This window comes from Montipora capricornis, chromosome 3 (assembly GCF_036669925.1).
Source record: "Montipora capricornis isolate CH-2021 chromosome 3, ASM3666992v2, whole genome shotgun sequence".
Classification (NCBI taxonomy): Eukaryota; Metazoa; Cnidaria; class Anthozoa; order Scleractinia; family Acroporidae; genus Montipora; species Montipora capricornis.
In genome coordinates this window covers 6,799,278-6,814,277 of record NC_090885.1, presented here as the reverse complement: position 1 = coordinate 6,814,277, position 15,000 = coordinate 6,799,278, and the positions used below count along the sequence as shown (strand labels likewise).

At 39.1% G+C, this 15,000-nt stretch overlaps 1 protein-coding gene and 1 pseudogene across 2 annotated transcripts in view; one reads left to right on the top strand and one right to left on the bottom strand.

Moving 5' to 3' along the window:
* LOC138042046 (ubiquitin carboxyl-terminal hydrolase CYLD-like) overlaps positions 1-15,000 on the bottom strand; it is a 117,799-nt gene that overhangs the window by 61,997 nt on the left and 40,802 nt on the right. For both annotated transcript variants that reach the window (XM_068887781.1, XM_068887780.1), the window contains exons 3-7: positions 12,369-12,624; positions 4,887-5,041; positions 3,089-3,248; positions 1,494-1,752; positions 707-798 (exon numbers count right to left, since the gene is read on the bottom strand). In XM_068887781.1, coding sequence (XP_068743882.1) covers positions 707-798; positions 1,494-1,752; positions 3,089-3,248; positions 4,887-5,041; positions 12,369-12,624 — 922 coding nt within the window. The remainder of the gene's footprint in view (positions 1-706; positions 799-1,493; positions 1,753-3,088; positions 3,249-4,886; positions 5,042-12,368; positions 12,625-15,000) is intronic.
* LOC138041695 (zinc finger protein 862-like) overlaps positions 14,046-15,000 on the top strand; it is a 1,623-nt pseudogene continuing 668 nt past the window's right edge.

The window sequence follows — 15,000 nt, the reverse complement described above, 5'->3', positions numbered from 1 at the left end:
AAGGTAAGAGGCACAGTCTGTTGGTAGTAAGCAAGGACAGTACGTAAGGGGGAAGGAGAGGGAGAGATTGTAAGTGGATGAAGACTGGAAGGCAAGGGAAAGGTGGAGAAAGGTGTTTTCTTTTTCATTCCCCCTAAAAATCCAGGCTGCATTTTTTTTTTAATTACATCCCCCCAAAAAAGGAAACCCTTTTTTAGACAGTTCATAATAAGGTTGAAACAAAATAACCTAGTTTGATTGCAAATTAACCTAAGGAACAAAATGACCTGCAACATATACATGTACACAATATAAGCAAGGCAAGGAGACACCACGGAACATCATCAGTACCCAACTTGCATTGCACAACATTCAAAATGCGGTACTGGGTAGTATTAAGGCCGATCTTTGGAAAAAGAAAAAAAATTACCCTAGGTAATGCCATTTTTTTGTTGCAGATCTTCTAATAAGTACACAAGGAACATTTTACGGGACATTTATTAAAACAGTTTTCAGTTCGTGACTGGAGTTTGCAAATGAAAAGGAACATTCTTGTTGCTTCAAAACGCCAGACGTACTGTATTAAATCATCACTCCATAAATTCTTATTCCGGAATAGGGCCAATGGAACACACCCTTAATGTCCTCACTGCAGCAAGCCAAGGCAAACATTTTTATTTTCACTACATGCTTCTTTTTATTGCTGATCAGCAACTTCAAAAACTACCTTTTTCCTCATTAACAAGTCCAGCTGTGGAACTGAGTTTATCAAGCAACTCTCTAAGCTGGAGGACACAGTCGGCTCGAACAAAACCATGCCTATAATGAAACGGAAACATGTTATTAACTCATTTGGCCTGTTAAAACCTTTCAACCATGAACACATTGTGCTGTGAGTATCCATAGAGTCAAGACAATTGCAGTCTCGCTTTCTGTTGACACTTTTAGATTATACTCTGCCACATACAATTTCCTGTCAAGTATATGCCAGCGTTGACAGGCAACTGTAATGTTCGAGAATCGTCTAGAGAATTCAGCATCATGCTGAGTCGGTATTGCCTACTCTATAAATAGAATAGTCCTGACGTAATGCATAGACCATTCTCGATCATCCAGCATTTCTAAGTATATAGCAGAATTTGTAATAGAGTGTGGAGTGGCATTCGTATTTGCTTTAAAGGTGTATGCTGCTGAACCCAGAATGAGAAGCACCCTGCACAACAGCCACTTAAAACCTTTTGCCCCGGATCACATTCCTTACACCAGGTGAAGCAAGCTTAGTTGCACTAACTGACATGTGCAGTGTCATTTGAGGCTCAATATCATTCAAGAGATGTTTCTGATACTGTGGTCGGCACATTAATCATTTGATCAAACAGTGTTGTGTGCCACAGAAGTCGTTCCTTATTCCTTATGTCAAAATAAACTTTAGACTGAACATTCTACTAACAGGGAACAGGGACCTTGCCACCATTGTGCTTTAGCAGTGTATGAGCCACTTGTTCCTGACTTACAATCTTAAAGGATTAACAATGGACTCCCGTAGCACACGCTGCACTTCATCGTATTCTTGTAAATCAGTGTCTTTCCTCTGTCGATGCAGCAAAGCATCGAAAACCCACGAGAAGGCAAACATGCTATAAAGCGTAGCATCGAGGTAACATGAGTTGTGGTGTCCCTGTAGACCACGCATGTTTCCACAGTATTTATCTTCCAGGGAAACAGGAGGCTCTGTTATGCCTTCCACGACAGCTGAAGACAAACTCCCAAATGCTAATATAAAAAGAAAAAAACTACATGTAAAAATACAGCACTGTCGTAACTGAAGTTCTGCTGATTATATGAAGACTGACGGTGTTTTTAAAATCTCTGTTGCACCTCTGATAGGGAGCAGAACTTTTCTGACATACACAAGAATACCTTTTTCTTCTAGGGAGGCAAGTGAAAGTTCACTTACATACGGGTAATTTCAGCCTAAATGCAACCTAAGAACCTACCAGTTTTCAAGTTTTCTTGACATGAACAATATTATTACGTTGTAATTATTCCAATAATGCGTGTGCATAGTTTTGTTTTAATTTTATCTCCCAGAGAGAAACACAGCACCAAAAACAAGCCCTTTTCTTCTTTGTCGTTTACTAGGAAGTTGCACTGGTCCAGTGGTCAGTGTTTCCAATTGACCTTTCCTTTCAGTAAGTTATATATACCACACTGTGCGCACTTCATATGAGGGCCGTACGCATCAGCGCGAGCAGGGCCCGAAACTAGGAACACATACTGCTCCGTGCGATGCGATTTTAGAGAATTTCGTTGCTACTAAACATCCAAGTTATTAAAAGCCAAAAAAGTACATGGCAGAAACATAGTAGTTAAATTTTCTGTGCAAAATTTTACTTATTTTGTCCAAACTTCATATTGCGAGTGCTCATGAATAGCGTAAAGAGCCCATATGATAAACTCCTTATTGACTGAGTTTAGGTCAGGACCGACAGGAAAATATTTGCCCGAGGTCATGGCGTATGGACCAATTGAGCATCAACTGAAAATTGGGCATGTGCCCTGTTTCTGGTTTCATTTATCACGAGCTATAAAAATTCAAATTACAGTTAATTAGGGTTACATTATTTCAATTGAGAACAAATGTCAAGCCAACTGAAAGTTAATTAACACAAAAAATTAACCTGTGCATTTTAATTTTTAACTTACAAGCTGAATTATATCAACAGTCACAAAAGCAAACTTAGTCTTATGGATGTGTTTTCAGTGTCAGTAACAGCCAATGCTAAGTTAGTTGTTATTGTATCTTACATCAAATTGACAAATTGGAAATTTTTTTCTTTACAAATCTCTGGAGTCTGGACCTAGGGGGGCTTCAAGTCAAGGTTTTAGTGCTTTATCAGTTGCTTTTTGCTGTCTACCATTGTTAACTAGAACTAAAATTTCTCAGTTGCTTTGATTTTTTTCAATCAGCGTGACAATGGCCCCTAGAGTTGTGTGAGAAATCCTTTGAAATGCAGCCTTCAATTTTTTGGGACTGACAGAACAATATTCTCAAACAAAAATTACACATAAGAAAACCCTAAAGTCTGTAGTGGCCCTGTGCATGTACCTTTGCCAGACGGACTGTTTTCACTTGCTGGTGAGTTTGGAGTAAAGCGTGAGTCTTGCCTGCAGTGATTTAGTAAAGTAAAGAAACCTCTCCCAGCTGGGCAGGCAAAGTATCTCACTCCATGAAACATTCCATCAGAACATGCTGCTTGTTCCTCTTCCTACAAGGAAAGTAACATAATTCATTTTTGTTTGTATTATTGTACTCAGTGAAATGGAAGGCAGCAAGGTAGTCAGCTAATTCCACCCATATGTCCTGGGTTCGATTACTGGACATGGTGCCACACATGGTCAGAGTTCTTTAAAAGAGTTTGTTTTCTCTGGTACCCTGGTCCCAGAGGTTTTTCTTGAGCCGCGAGAGAACCCCAGAGGCGAAGTCGAGACACGAAGCCACAAGAAGACAAAAACCTCTGGTTACCTTGGACTTAAATCTCACTTTCATGCAGACACCAGCTGTCAAACGTGTCAAATTGATAATTACAAAAGCGACCAATGGCAATTTAGCCATTAGGCATCCCCTCGGTATTACCAGTCAAATGAACCAATCATATTGATTTGCGTGTTTGTAAAAAATATCAACCAATCCGAGCTTGAGGGTTAGATCCTAACCCTTTCCTAGGGGTGCAGGGATGGCGCAGTAGTGAGAGCACTCGCCTCCCACCAATGCGGCCCGCACTTTCGATTCCGACTCTGCATCATATTTGGGTTGAGTTTGTTGGTTCTCTACTCTGCACCACGAGGTTTTCTCCAGGTACTCTGGTTTTCCTTAGAATTCAACATTTGACTTGATTTGAGTTAATTGTTAATTTCAGTTTACAGTGTCCGTAATTAGAGCTCCAGTGCTAGAATGACTAGACACTTGAAAGTTCCTTTCCTTTCCTTTTCTAATGTAACCTTATGCAAAAATAATAGGCTAGTGCACCAGCTACTAATATGATATACCTATATATATTTTTCCACGATTACAGCTTTAAAATCACAAAGGGCGTAAACCTGAGCATAAACAATGGAACCAATCACTTGTAAGACATTAGGACGTAGTTTGATGCTACTCAGGTTTGGAGAAATTCGAACATAGCTTAAGAAAGTTACAATTCAAACACCTACATGTACAGTCTGTAATGTTTCAACAATCCTGTCTATGGGGTGAGATTTGGTTCAAAACAACTACAGCATACATAAACTCTTTTCAAACATTGATTTAATACAGTACTGATGTTTGCACCTGCAATGCCATGTGCCAAATCTTGCCAAAGGTAATGTTGTTGTTGTTAATATTGTTGTTTCATTCATAATAAACTCTTGAGGAAATTTCGTCTGTTGTTCTGAAGTCATGAATTGGACTAATTGAATATTTCCAGATTGTGACCTTAGAAACTTCCACTGCTTTTTAAAATCACCAATGCAGCTGGTCTTCGCTGTGAAAGAATTCCCTGGCCATGATGGTCATTATTGTATCTAACACCATTACTTGTCTGTCTGTCCAGCATCAACTCGCAGCATTTCACTTGCCATTTGCAACTTCTAGTGCAACGTTTGATTATCTGAACTCTTAATTACTTGAACAATTTAACTGGATGCACACAACTTCTGATAAGGCTTGACTGCCCTTTGAAACAAAATGAAAGCCATGAATTTCGACAATCAAAATGCATAATTATTATAATCATGTCTGCAGTCATCCATTTGGAGACACAAAAATTTGGTTTATCAACGGAGTTGATAATGTAAATTGACCACCGTCTTCATAGAAACTTTAGAAACTACCCCTTCATCCATTTGGAGACACCCCATCTTACCAATTCCAAGCCCACCACCAGCTTATCCTTCATTTGTGGTAGATACCCAATCCATTTAATAACACCATATCTAGGTAAACCTGCCATTGGAACCTCAACCATAGTACCCACTTCATAGCCATGAGGAACATCAATTACCACTTGATCTTTCACACCTGAAAACAAAATATCACCAAATTATAGACACACCAATGCGAAATTTAGTACTGAAAGACATGTTTTTGGATTGGTTTAGATCCATGCTTCACCATGGTGGTGGGGGTCACACAACAGAGAAAAGCTCAAATTACACTGGGCCCAGCTAAGAGCAGACCAAAATAACTGAAACTCCATTCCCTAATCTTTGCAAGCATTGCAATATCCCACAGAGTTGATGAACAGGGTTTCAGAGAGGGGTTGCGGCCTATTGTCCCTATCTGAGAGGACTTGAAAGTCTAACCATTTGAAGATGTAATCACAAATAAGGCAAAACTTTGTCCTTGTGTATTTTGAAGATTGTGGGAGTTCACGCAGCTACAAGTTGCAAAAATAGTGGAGACACTTCACCTTCTTGGGGCATTTTTAATTTCCCTATTATCTCTCACACTGCAGCCCCCCTCGCCCCCTTATCAGTGTTGCTAGCAAGACAAAAAAATGTTGGGAACTTAAGCAGTCAACATTGAAAGGGGGAGAGGGGAGAGGAAGTGGGAAAGTTTTAAATTCTAGATACGCCGAGTATTGGAAGTTAGAAAAGGTGTTTTTTAATGAAAGTGTCTCAACAATTTTGCAACTTGTTGTCTGAGTTGGTTATCACTGTATTGGCATACCGTCACTTTGTTTATTGGGACGCGAAGGCGTCTATCGTTTGCGGTTAATATGGTGTTTCTAAAGAAAAGGGTTTAATTCTCTGATCTGCTGTGATCTGCTGCTGCTGTGATCTGCTGGATTTTGGCGGGGTTTCGGTATGACGTAATTTGAAGGCATTTCAGTGCTTTCTGTGAGTCAAGTCGAACATACACATAATTTGGTACACGAAAAGGTGTGATTTCCATCCTTTCGGTTTTTAAAGTACGCTAGAAATATCCTGAAACCGATTTCGAAATAATTTGCCTTAAACACCTATATTTCGGTCAACACATGACATCTAAAGCACGCACAACATGTACGAAATTAGCTGTTGTTTACGAATGAGAAACAGACATAACCTCTCCTTTAAGTGCGATCCCATGGAATTTAAAGGGAACATCCACTTTCCGAAAAATCAATTCTTAGCAAACATTGTTATACAAAGATACATTTTCATAGAAGTCCATTCGTAACATTACTTATTGCTTTCGGGCTAGTCTGCTGCCAGAGAAGGGATCGGTAACGCTTACTAGCAAGTCTTCTAAGTGACGTGTCGGGTACAGGCTAATTCCATGTTCTTTGGAATGACTGACTGAGCACAATGTTCAAAAGAAAGCACCCGATTGTGTTAAATCCTTTGCGAGATTTGTTTTACAATGAGATACAAAAGTGAACAAATTTGTACCGGCTACACATTATGACATTTATATGAAACGGTCTACACGGTCTACCACAACTTTTCACTGAGAAAATAATATGATATCATATTTCTTGCTGTTGCGATGGTAGACCGTGCTTTACCGTTGGTAAATGGAATAGACGATATGTACAGGATTTCTAACTGTGTGAGCTTTATTACGAATCACCTGGTAATGTATTGGATTGATTAGAAAAGAAAGTACTAGTTGAATTGTGCTGTTTCCTCGAAGATACGATTTTCAACTGTAATGCCACCATCCCGGTTGACGTCACCAAGAAACACAATAAATGGTATTGTGTTACATAATACGAGCCATGTGTAACTTTCGGAGCATCAGATCTGCAGTGCAAAATACTTTGCTCGCTTTAGTATTTGGTACAGAGTCTTCTGTTAGCGATGATAAGTCCAAACACTCGAAAATCGATGCTACTGTTTGTCAATAATTAATATCCTTTTGTGTTTGGTACAATGTGCTTTGCACTTTGTGTGCAAACTTCTGAAATGTTTCAGAGCTTATACAATATTTAACGATTGTTTCTTTAGTTCCTGCTTTTCTACGTTGAAACGTTTCCCTATAAGATTCAAATCCGGACTGGCAAAATTATTGCAATCAATCAGACAACAAGTTGCAAAAATAGTGGAGACACTTTACCTTCTTGGGGCATTATTAATTTCCCTATTATCTCTCACACTGAGCCCCCCTCCCCCCCTTATCAGTGTTGCTAGTAAGACAAAAAAATGTTGGGAACTTAAGCAGTCAACATTGAAAGGGGGAGAGGGGAGAGGAAGTGGGAAAGGTTTAAATTCTAGATATGCCGAGTATTGGAAGTTAGAAAAGGTGTTTTTTAATGAAAGTGTCTCAACAATTTTGCAACTTGTTGTAGGTTCGAGCCAACAACCTCCTGCACCACATTTTGGTGCTCAACCACACGTTTTTTTCCAGTATTTTAAAGTTAAATTTATACACGGATATCAGAGCTCTGGAATTTCATATAATGAAGTGTTATTTACCAGTATTAGAATATTGAACAGCCACGCACATGTTGGTGATCGAAGTAGAAAAAAATGGTGTTAAACTGTTCCTCTGGAAATTGAACTCAGCTCTTATATAAACACTCTTTTGATTTGGCAAAAAACATGATACTTATAAATTCTGGTTGCTGATCACGCAAATAATGCTCAGTCGGCTAATATAGGCATTTTATTGGGTCAACGCTCTCCTTTATTCAGAGGCTCTTTATTTCACAGAAAATTGCATCTATTGGGTGGCTAGTGAGCCTTTCACGTCACTTTTCCCTGGATCCAACCCTCTGAGGTGTAATCGGTCAGTTTTGAATGTGAGTAATGGCGGACCGTGAAATCCAAAACCTACACTCAAAGTAAACGGCCTTTGGATAAAAATCAAAGCTCAAAATTTTGCCAGTCAGGTGTTGAGCAAACACACTTTCAAAGTCTGAAGAAAAAAAGGGAAGTGATTTTTTTTGGCACAGGGTCACTTTAAAGCCTAGCACTTAAACAAATCAACAGTTGTTTCTTTCTTCAAGTATTTCTGGGGGCAGAAACCCATGACCTTGAAGCGTTCAACTCTGGTTCAGAGCTGGGGTTTTTTGAGTTTAAAAATTTCCTTATTTGGATGAAATGTAGCCCGTGCATTTTCCTGCTTGTGCAACTTCGATCTTATTTTTGTCCATATTTGGGCATAAAATTGGTGTCCTAAGACCCCCAGCTTTGTTCCAAGGAAAAGAGTCGCAAGTTACTCCCTTCAAGGTCATGTGCTTCTGCTGGGGGTCAATGTGTACAGCTGTACATCAATCGAGATAATAAAAAGAGTCTCCCACGATCATCGACATACCAGGGTCACTGCTTTTATCTTTTGTAAACAGCTTCTCATAGTCCGCTTTGTCAATGTTGACAAAGTCATGATGTGCCTTTGAAAGGTGAACCTTTTCAGTGATTGGTTAACTTTTTGGAGGGGAATTTCTAAAATGCTCGTCATCAAAATTCAGATGATCACTGGACCTTGCACTGTCTGTCCTTTCAATGTCATACATTGGAACATCATCAAAAGGAGAGGGCTTTGAGCTCTTGAATTCATCAAGCATTTCACATTGTTTTTTCTTAAATTCTCTGGAATCAGCCTTGCTGCTTTCTCCTGCAGTTAATATAATGACAGAAGAATTAAATGAATTTGACCTTCTCAGAGGTGCATTCTCCTTAGACAGTTTATCTGAAAAGGCAAAAAAAAAACCTCTTGCCATCATGAGTCAAACTTTAACCCATTGACCCCTGGGAGTACATGTAAGACTTGACTGATGTTACTCTGTCTAATGCCAGACGATTTTACTCATCAGCTGGGGGCATCTTAGAGCGTTCCAGCTTTCTGTCAATTGGTCAAACTAAACAGTTTCTCTTTTTGCTAATAAAATGAAATGCTTTGTTTCCCCTTTTTTAACAGTGAGAAGGATATCTTTTTTAGAAATAAATTTCCAGAAACTAAATTATCATAGTTAAAAAATAACTTTTGATGCAACACAAACACAGTATACCAGCAGAGCTAACAAGTCTTATGCATTTTAAAGCAATCTCACTCTCTCACGCCGACACAAGCATTTCTCACCCATTGGCACTCTTCTGGTAACTCTACCCTTTAGCCTTTCAGGCTTAATGATCACAAGACAAACAAGTAAGGGTAGGAAATTGGAACAAACAGACAAAATAGTCAAGCCAAATATCACAGCAACTGAGCGAATGACAAATTCTTGATAAGCAGCAAATTAAGGACCTGCAAGACCACCTACATTAAAAAAATAGTTTTTATTTCATTAATTTCATTCCTCTTTCGGAGCAGATACGTTGTTTAAATATTTTCCATAGCAGTGCTTCAGAGCAAGATTTCAAGGTTTCTGATGAATACACTATGGAGAACAATAATTATTTACAACTTGGTCTTCGCCAAGAAGTGAGGCTAACTACTTGAAGTAGTAAGATAGCAAAGATTTCTTATTTCAAGTCTTTCACATCCTGAGCTATGACTACTCTTTTCCCATGAGGAGCCGCACGCAAAATCAGCTGACTGCTGCTATGTGCATCATTATTTGTACAGGATAACATTAATGCAGAAATCGTATATTTTAAGTGAATAAAATCCAAAAAATGCATCATCAAGATTTCTATGCGTCCCAGGACACAAGACACTTGCTTTGATTTGTCAGCATTTTCTGTCGTTTGGGCGACATGCAAAAAAAATAAATAATAAATAATGAAGTATAGTAGCAGAGCTCCGTGCACGGAGCACCATAGCTAAGAAAATATGGTAACCCATCGATGTGAGAAAATTTGGTTTTATAGCCATGACGTCATGAACGTCCGTACCTACGTACGTACGTCCGTCCACCCCTCCATGTATGCCAATGTGACCAGTATCACGTAACCATATCAAAGGCTCAAGTTTAGAGCTCATCGAGGAGGCAATACTCCAGTTTACACTATAGCTAGTTTACAGCATACATCTTTGATATTGGACATCAATGTTATGGTCAATTGACACCTGTCAAAACAAGGTATCTGCTGACCTGTATCACGTGACCATATCGCGAGCTCAAGTTAGACCTTATCGAGGTCAGCTGTTTTTATTAAGTTGACCGCTGACCGGGGACTAGTTGTTGATTGGATCGCAGAATGAACCCAGGCCAGACACTTACACTCACACCTGAATGAGGCTTAATTTTTTGCGCTCTTTCTGTGGCTCGACGTGGCTACACAGCTATGCTACGTCAGAAAAAGCTCTTGACAGTCGATGCTTTTCGTGTTCAGGTACAGTTTGGAAAATATATTTTTCTTGCATTTTTCGCTGGTTTCAATCCAGGTTTAACATAATATAGCTGTAGTTATTCAAGTCAAGCATTGGAGGGATATAAACTTAAAGTTGAGTGTTTATTTTTAATTTGTTTAGGGCTGCTTTTTGCTCAGAATTGCAGTTTCTGGTATGTCTTAAGATTTTTAATTTCGAATCTACTAAGGTTGCAAGATGCCTGGACGGCCTATGTCAGAAGAACAGAAACGAAAGAAGAGAGAAAGAGAATGAGAACGACAAAACAGTACACCAGTAATAGCTTAAAGTTGGTGGAGGAAGTTACTCCACAAATTCTTTTCTTGGACACTAAACCGTTTGTTATTTCTATGGATGAGTTATTTCAAGTGGATGCATATTTCTAAAACGTGGTTTAGTCGTTTTTTCCTTTGTTCAGGAATGAAACTAGAATTTTTATTGTTAACTGGAATTAAATAACAATCATCTGTACTCTTTTTGGACAGAAATAATCGATCTGTTGCTGGTTTGTTTGGCCTTAAAATGCGAGCGAACAAGAAGTTTTTTTACTCTGCTTGCCTGTTTATCATGTGCCTCGACAGTGACAAGAATTTTGCACTTATGTTCTAAACATGTAATTGCAATGAGTTCTCGTAAAAGTATGAGGAGAAATATCACCAGCTTGTGTTTTCAGAAGTTTGCTTAGAGCACGTACAGGTAATTTGTTGGAGATCTTGTTTGAAGTTTGTCCTTTCTAGCCCACTCTGGTTCTAAGCCAAGCTGGCGTGTTTCAATGAAATACATCGAATTATAAATGATCTCGTTTTCAGAGATAAAGTGGAATAAATAAAGTACATCAATAAAACTCGTTGTTTGACCTTGAACCGACAAAGACGATCTGTCACATCATGAGCTATAGTACGTCTGTGATTTCTAATTTTAGCATGATTCCTATTCGCTGACGTTTGACAGTCGACTCTGAAATGGCTTCTTTCCTTTTCTGTTCGCTTGCTGAGGATTTGCTTGTTTTCTTTTAAAACTCTTGCGATTCAAGAAAAATTAATTGCCTAGCTGGTGAATTCGACAGTAGATTTCGCTGGAAAAACCGATATCACACTCATCCCTTCGTGATTCATGCGATCAGTTGGTTTTTCAGGTGAAATTAACCGTGGAATTCACTATATAGTTAGGCAGCGAAGAAAATCATAATTAAGCAATATCCGGGAAAACCAAAAGGCGGACAGTTCCAAAACCTTTTATTTTCACTAATCCTACAGCCAGTAAAAATAAACAAGCCGGGAGCTCCGCTTTTAGGCTTGGCTAAATCTATATATTAACATAGTGGTTAGGCATGCAAAGGAGACTGGTACATGTAAAGATGACTAAGCATCCGGGAAACTTAACTGAGCTCCCAGCATTTGTTTGCTCGCACTTCTTGAAAACGAACTGAGAAAGGTTGAAGACATTTTTTGGCTAAAATTGGCTGAAAGAGTTATCTATGACTTGTAAAGACCAGGTAAAAGCTGGAATGCCCACGACTGGACATAAAAAATTTCCAGCAATTGGCACTTGTACAGTACATGCATCAGGTGGATGGCAAAAGTACAGCAGCAGTATTGCTTCAGCAAGAACAGTTCAAAGCTGCTCGTGACAATGCTGGATAGCAACACCTCAATGATAGATGACATTCAGCACTGTCTAGTCTATTTACATTGTATTTGCCAAAAATAATAATAATAATAATAATAATAATTATTATTATTATTATTATTATTATTATTATTATTATTATTGATACTAGTTACAGAACTCAGCAGTATTGTCCAAAGCAAAAGATTAGAAAATTGGTTACTCTCTCTTTCTCACAACCAAAAAAGAAAAGTTTTTGCTCGCAGAAGGTCAGCAAGATTCTGGGACCCCCAAAAATGCTTGGGACCCCAATTTGGCCAGACATGCGGGTCCTTATAGACCAAGATTGAAAAATCCTAGTGCCATCCCTGTTTGTATCACCTCAATTACCAAATGTGAAGACATGAAACAGATCACCCAATACAAACCTAATCTTCATCTTGAAGTTCACAATAGTGTTAGCCTTTTGAACTATGTTACCAATAATATTGACATTAAACAACATGAGAGCATATATTACCTGACGTTTTATTAAGATCATAACTCAATGACCTTGCAAACATTTCTTCATTCTGACTTTTTCCCTGTTTTATTGTGTCTGTATGTCGTTTATCCTGATTTTGTGATGTTGTCCTTGTCGTAGGCTCTCCAGGGTCATTATCAAAATCTTTCTCAGGGATGGCAGTCTCTATATCAACAAATGCAGCATAATCTCTTTTACAGACAAAGAGCTGTTTTCCTTTCCATTTACCAGTTCCACTTCCAATCCTTTCATCCTAAAGAAAGAAAATAACAACTCATTGTTTAACACAATGAACACTTCCAAGTTACCATAACAATAATAATCAAGATACACAAAAGTCTATTAAAAGACTTCAACAACTTCACCAGAAACATGCACTTAAAATACCACTTTGCTGACCGCAAGAGCAACCCTCACCCGTTCCATGTCAAATCAACGTCGCAACCACCACTACAAACTTCTGTGGCACTTGAAAGCTACCTGGAACACACTACGCTAGGAATTGCTTCAATATCCTTTAGCAATGATAAAGACAATTTGTCAGCACAAGAATGACCAGCACTACCACACTATGCACAAATAAAAAGGTGAACATTAAAAAAGCTGATAAGGGAACTACAACAGCCGTCATGGATACACAAGACAAAATCCGAGAGGGCAACGTACAAGTCTGTGACACAAACTTTTACACGCCTCTACAAGATCCTATAGTGTCCTTGACGGCCAAATAGGTCAGCACCTTAGTCAATGCACTTTATACAAACATGGGTTTCAATAGTAGATGGGTAGTGGGTAGATCTACCGTCTTGTAATGAGATGATTACCCGCTTGCAGCCTTCACACGAACGTCATGTAAGACCACATAATTTCATTTCCAGCTTCGAATTCTCAAAAGTAAACCAAAAGTAAATGAAAAACAAAGACATTCTGGCATCTTCTAAGCCTTCTGGCCCATAAAAGTTGAGGCCAAGTCTGCAAAACATGTAATAAGCATCCCTTCTGAAGGTACATCAAAAAAATGTGCAAGGCATTCAGCTGAAATCAAGAGGAACTGGTAGAGAGTGTGAATACTAATGGTGGCCAAAAGGCAATCAGTGTTTGCATATTTCAGGCCAGTGTCAAAAGAAAAGAAGTCAAACTAGAATGATTCCTCCCAAGGTTAGTTGAGGATATTGAAAGGAAATACTTCTGTTATGATATCTTTCAAATGCTAATATTGTGCTCCGTTTTTGCGCCCATACATCATGTATCGTTCGTCGATCGATTTGAATAAAATGTATCATGTTTAGTTATTTGCCAAGTGTGTTGCGTCTTATTTTGGGCAACTGATCTCTTTTCCTTCAGAAAGTAGTTCATTAGATAGTGAACAGTCACTTCCCTCAGCGGAGGAAAAGCCCCTTCCATCTTCAAAATCTGGTGAGAGCATGGCACATGTTGCAAAAACCCAGCACATCCTACTGAAGAAGCGAGACAACCATCGATTTCTGTCATCATGATTCTGTATTGAAGCTGCTCGGGCCTTTGGAAATCATCCACAGTTATTACACTTGTAATAAAAACCGTTGTTTCAGCCTAACTGAAAGGGAGCAGAAAAAAAATTCCGCCCTCAAACAAGACCATTTCAAGCACCAGTGGATTAGCGATGCTAACTTGGCATTTGATTCATGTACTGGAATGAGGTGGGTGGTTTGCAAGGAGGAATCAGATGATCAGAAAGGGGGGATGTTTTGTTTTTTTGTGTAAGAAGCACAATACTGCAAACCTGAAAAACAACAGCAAAGTGTATAACCTCATTCCTGCACAGCGCTTGAAAGCAGATGCACTAAAAGATCATGCAAAAAGTGCTCGGCATGCAGCAGCTGTCCAGGCAGAGATGCTAAGCCGAGTGTCAATTTTTCACAAAGAAGTCGAGGAACAAGTCAAGAGCAAAGATGAAGTCCTACAAAATGCATTTATGGAGGTGTACTGGTTAGCTAAAGAAGAGATGGCCAACAAGAAGTTTCTATCACTTCTCACACTTCTCCAAATGCTTCGGCTGGAGAACATGAAGCATTTTCATCACCGCTCCGCTGGGTCAACTATCGAGATTTTCTTGACTCTAGGCAGAGTACTGAAGCAGAGAGTGGTTGAGGTACTTAGGAAATCAAAAGCATTTGGCCTGTTAGTTGATGAGGTAACAGACATTTCCGTCATGGAACAGTTGATGGGTTTTGCTCAGTACGTCTCTGATGACGGAGAGGCTATGGTGAAATTCCTTTTTGTTGACAATGTTTTGGAGGACTCCTCTTCCGCCAATGTTGAAACAATCACTAAGTGCATTTCTAACAATCTGGCCAAATGTGAACTTGACGTTCAGAAGATGATGAGCCTAGTAAGTGATGGCGCCAAAGTAATGACTGGCGAAAGAAGAGGTGTGGCTGCTCGACTGAAGCAAATCAACAGAAAGCTAATTAATGTGCACTGTGTCTGTCACAGACTGGCCCTTGCTTATGCTGGTGCGAGTGATGCGACAAAATACATCACCCAAGTCAAAGGAGTCCTTTTACAACTCTGGAAGTTTTTTTGCTAAATCACCTAAGCAGACTGCTGTTGTGCTTGGTGAAAGCACAAGAGTCTTGGCACAAGATGA